The sequence below is a fragment of the Bison bison genome, unplaced genomic scaffold (genome assembly GCF_000754665.1).
Source record: "Bison bison bison isolate TAMUID 2011002044 unplaced genomic scaffold, Bison_UMD1.0 scf7180017864200, whole genome shotgun sequence".
NCBI classification, from domain to species: Eukaryota; Metazoa; Chordata; class Mammalia; order Artiodactyla; family Bovidae; genus Bison; species Bison bison.
The window spans coordinates 6,815,695-6,821,127 of record NW_011494772.1 but is presented as its reverse complement, the minus strand read 5'-3'; the positions used below and the strand labels follow the sequence as shown (position 1 = coordinate 6,821,127).

The window sequence follows — 5,433 nt, the reverse complement described above, 5'->3', positions numbered from 1 at the left end:
TATGTCCATAGCACAGTACCACTTATAACATACCACATAAAACAATAATACACCTTTTACAATAACTTATGAAAACCAAAGAATGAACATCAAACACATTATAACCATTGCCTATGTTGGGGACAGGAATGAAGACTGGAGATAAAGAGATTAAGTATACAAATAAAACTAGAGAAGGGCCTTGCATGCATCAACAATAATAGGCATATGAAGCCTCAGCCCTTGGTATCTGGACACAATGGAGTGAAATTCAGTACATCTAGGACGAGGAAAAGTCTTAAAAGCTGCAAGAGTGGAGGGTGGATGCATCATATAGAAAAGAAATGAAAAACAGATTAACATCAGACGTCTTATCAGCAATACCAGATTCAGGAAGACAATGAAGCCACATATAAAAGGCTATGGGAAAATAACCTACAACTTCAAGTTCTATACTCAGCTGAACTATCATTCAAGTGAAATAAAGTCATTTTCTGATAGAATGAATGTAGTATCTGCCATGGTGATATAAAGGGACTATAAAAGTGATTTTTTTTTAACGGCAGAAGTCTCATCCTCCTGCTCAACCAGAACATGTGCATACAGATTCTTTTCTGTGTGGTGTCTATGGAGTGGGGGAAATAGCTTTATGAAAAATTAAAATATTTTGCCATTAAATACATAAATAAAAATGGCAGAAGTTGACAGGCACAGGAGAAAGAGGCAAGATGAAGAGGATAGTTGGGTCAATGAGATACTATGTTCATCCATCAAAACATTAAGGTGCAAGTGGGTTATTTTTAAATTGTAAAGGAATCAAAAGAGGAGCCAAAACTGATGACATAATTCTATTGGGAGGGGTAGTATTGTGGATGAGCTAAATTCTCATTTATCATAGCAGGAAAAAGAAAATGTCTGAAGTTGCCAAATCAAGAAATAGTGGCATGTCAGTTAGGGACTGTGTTTGGAGGCACGTGGGAGAAAACTTAACTGGGTTAAGCTAAGTGGGCTACATAAAATAGAGTTTTCTCTTGCTCTCATTCAACAATCAGTCTAGAGGTAGGCAGGCAGGGTGTGGGCAGTGGCTGAAAGGAGGAAATGAGTAGGCAAAAAGCGTCAGCTCAGTGGGGTGGGAAGGTTTTCAGAAGCATGGTTCACAGCCTCTGCTAACATTTCACTGTCCAGCCTTCCATGGCTGCCCAGCAAGGAATGCTGGGAAATGCAGGTTTTTAAAGCTGGGTGCACAATAGATCCCACTGAAACTTGGGTTGTCTTTAAAAGAAAAAGGGGAGAAATGTATATTAAGCAGGCAGATTATAGTCTCTGCCATGGATAGTATCAACATATTATTTGGAGGTATGGAAATAATTTCCAGAAGAAACACATACACAAATTGAAAGCATTTGCCTCTAGGGAACAAGATAAGAGTGGGGCACCAAGTGGCTATTTTTCATCAAAGCCTTGTTCTATTTCTTTTTTAACCTTGTTGGTGTCAATAGGGGGCTGTGCCTCACACTCACCTTGGAGGTTTAGTTCCAGGTTGTTTTCTCCCCCCAAATAGGGAGACCAGAAAGCACTGTGTTTTGGAGACCAGAAATTTAACCTCCACGAGATGGGAAAGGAATATGAACCCAAAGCCACTCACCTGGTCCCCGGCTCCCTGGATATATGCCTGATCACAAAGATGCATTTGGAGGAAATGGTCCAGTGCCTCAAGGTGAGTCCAACTTCCATCTTCTTTTGAGAAAGCTGCTACAGATGCAATGAAAACAGAAGTATGACTCAAACTTCAGACATGACAGATTTCATCACATCCAGATAAGGTTTGCACACCATTGTTTACTCATTATCATGGACATATTTTCCCCATAAACAAATGTATTTTAAAAGAAAACTTTACATCACCCTTGTGGAAAACAGTATACCTAAACTCTATTTATATAAATACATTTGTGTAAAAAGAAAATGTTCAACCAAGTAAGTGGAAATTCATCATATCTTGGCATAAAGAGGAGACAATTATAAAAACAAACAGCTGTAAAAGCATCACAGTCATTAGATTCTAGCCACTTCTGCTTCCCCCAATCTCTGGGCTTGACAAAGTCAGGTTGGTTAGAGAGGTATCAAGGACTTCGCATCCACCAGACACTTTCTTCTTGGTATAATCAGAAGGATTGAAAGAGGACTGAACAGGGAATAATTTCTGACTCACTAATTTTTTTTTTACTCACTGTAATTTAATTTAGTATCCTTGTAATACTTAAGATGATTTCATGTGAAGGGGACATTGGTTCTCCTTTTGGGGAACACAGATTGAGGTATTAAATCTATTTTGTGCAAACTGACCTGGATTCTTTTGGAAAATATCAGTGAAAAAGTCTGGCTTGGAAGTAAAGTGGGTAAAGCATAGGGGTTAAGGGTATGGATTTTGGCTTGCCTGGGTTTGAATTCTGACTCTGCCACGTACTAGGCACATTATCATCCCCATTTGATGGATGAGGAAACTGAGGTGCTGAGCAGTTAGGTACTCTGCTTGAGGTCATACAGGTCTTAAATAGCTGGAACAGAGTGAGGGAGAGGAGAATGGTAGGAGATGAAGTGTGAAAGATACAGGGGTCTTCTAGGCCACCGTAAAGAATGAAATTTTGGTCTCAAACATGGTCTGTGAATGAATGATTTTTGTTCTCTCCTCCCACTTCAGGCTTGTGATATCATTGAGGAGGGTCCAGTCCCCAGAACAGGGGCAAAAGAGCCCATTATGTCCATCTACCTCCGAGACCCTGACGGAAACCTGATTGAGGGGTCCCAACTATATCTCCTCATGATGGAGGTTAGTTCTCTGCCATTCTATCCCCTGCCACGTCACCCCCTCTTTTCCTTCCTGCAAACCCTTATCCAGGCCCAGAAACTTCTAAGGACTGAGGACTCGGGCACTTTATGCATCTTGCTGGGCGATCTGAGGTGGGTTTGGGACCAACATGTCTGAGAGTCCCCTATCCAAGCTGCCCCAATAAATCACTTTCAATTAACATGAGCTCTTTACTATTACTGTCTCAGCATTATACATGGCTGTTTTTCTAGAACATAAGGTCTCTGAGCTATTTGGGGGTCAGTGACCAGGGGGTAGGACATCTCTGAGGACAAAATTCAGGGTCATCACCTTGGGATTCAAGGCCCCTGATAGATTTCTCCTTGTCAGTGAGCTTATCCTTTTCATCCTTTTTGATTCAGCTCACTCCTGCCAAGTGCTGCCTGATATTTATTCCACCCAACTGGTTTGACTGAACTCCAAGATCTCTGCGATTCCCATGGGGCCTTCAAGGGCCAGCCCAGATAACACTACCTCCTCCTAGAGCACCTTAGCTGGTTTCAGCCCTGCAGAATGTGGCACTTTCTACATTTGGATCTGGTAGGTTCAGACTCATCTCAACTGAGGCTCTGCTCCTGAAAAGAGGAGACAGATGGGACAAGAACAAATTTTCTCTGTTTCTGTCCTCTTCCCCCACCATTTACTGATTCAGTCAATCAATAAACATACATTGAGCACCTATTGTGTGCTTGGGCCTGTTCCAGGCATTGGAAAGACAGGGTTGAACAGAAGAGATAAGCTTATCTATGTTTGTGGAGCTGCCATTCTGGTGGGAGAGACAGAAAAGAAATAAAATTAAGTAAGGAAAATATCAAGTGTGCTAGAGGATGATAGGTGCTTTGGGAAAGTGGCAACAGATTAAAAAAAAAACTGAAGCATTTTCCAATATGTAATAGGATGGTCAGGGAAACGTCACTGAGAAAGAGACATTTTAGCCCAGACAAGAAAAGATGAGGGAGGGAGCTGTGCCAATAGCTACAGGAAGACCATAGCAGGCAGAGAGGATAGCCAGTGCAAAGGCCCTGATACATGCAGGGGCCTGGTGTCTGTGAGGAGCAGCGAGGAGGCTAGTACAGAGGAGCAGAGTGAGTGGGGGGAGCAGCAGTAGGTGAGGGGGGGGAGTTGGGGGGACAGATGGTGCGGGGCCTCATGGGCCATGGAGAGGACTCTGGCTTTTACTCTGAGTGACAGGGGAGCCACAGGAGGGTCATGAGCAGAGGAGAACTGTGATCTGACTTAGGATTTAACAAGCTCCCTTTGGATGCTTTGAGGAAAATAGACTACAAGGTTCAGGGTGGAAGCCGGGGGACCCTGAGGAGGAGGTTACTGCAGTGGTTCAGATGAGTAACACTGGTGCTGGTGGGAGAAGTGGTAAAAAGTGGTTAGATTCTGGAGATACTCTGAAGACAGAGACTGCGTGAGTTCACCAAGAGAGAAAATGTCAACTAGAGAAGAGGCCCAAGGACATTTAGAGTTCTGAAACAAGAGGAGGAACCAGTGAATGATGCAGGCAAAGAGGAAAGGAGAGAGCACAGATCCCTAGGCAAATAAGAGATGGATGAAGGAGTACATGTGAGACTCTCTTTAAGGTGAGGGAGCCCCTAGTCTTGTCAACTCTGGTCTCTTAAACAGTCTCCAGGTGGTAGTTTAGCCATGCCCTATGAGTAAATTCCCAGGGAGCCCCCAAAATGCTGGGGATACAGGATGGTTAAGGATGTGAGTTTTAAGCACATAAAAGGCTTTGCCAAAAGCTGTAGCAGGTTTCCTGCCTATTTTTTAAAAAAATAACTTGCCTTGGACCCAGATGCTATGTGCCAAGAGATAGATGATTTATGGAAGGAAGGACAGAACAAAGGAAGGATGGAAGGAAAGGAATATGGAAGGGAAGAAAGAAAGAAGGAAGGGCATGGATAGATGAATAAAGGGGTAGGTAGACAGATGGATGGATAGATGGGTGGGGAGGTGGAAGGATGGATAGACTGATATCCCCTGCCCCAGGAAAAAACTCTTTCACATGTGTGTGCACAGAGACATATGAGCTTGTAAGTTGCAGGTTTGCTGTAATAAAGAAAAGACTGTAAACAACCCAGATGTCCATCAGCAGATGAATGGTTAACCAAAATATGGTATATCCATTCCATGGAATACTACTTGGCAATAAAAGGGAATGAACTTATGAGGTCATCATTACTTGATACCAAAACCAGACAAAGACGTAGTAAGAAAAAACAACTATAGACCAATATCACTTATGAATATAGATGCAAAAATCTTCAACAAAATACTAGTAAATAGAATGCAGTAACATATAAAAGGATTATACACCACAACCAAGTAGGATTTATCCCTGGAATGTAAGATTAATTCAACATGTGAAAATCAATTAATGTAATACACCGTATTAATAGAATAAAAGACAAAATCCACAGGATCTTAAAAGACACAGAAAAAAGCATTTGACAAAATTCAACACCCTTTCATGATAAAACACTCAACAATGGCTGATTCACAATGATGTACAGCAGAAACCAACACAACATTTAAAGCGATTATCCTCCAATTACAAATAAATTAAAAAAAAAAGG

General features: G+C 41.8%; 1 protein-coding gene across 1 annotated transcript in view; it reads left to right on the top strand.

Moving 5' to 3' along the window:
- GLOD5 (glyoxalase domain containing 5) overlaps positions 1-5,433 on the top strand; it is a 19,478-nt gene that overhangs the window by 7,564 nt on the left and 6,481 nt on the right. The window contains exons 3-4 of the mRNA XM_010844351.1: positions 1,541-1,696; positions 2,681-2,940. Coding sequence (XP_010842653.1) covers positions 1,541-1,696; positions 2,681-2,940 — 416 coding nt within the window. The remainder of the gene's footprint in view (positions 1-1,540; positions 1,697-2,680; positions 2,941-5,433) is intronic.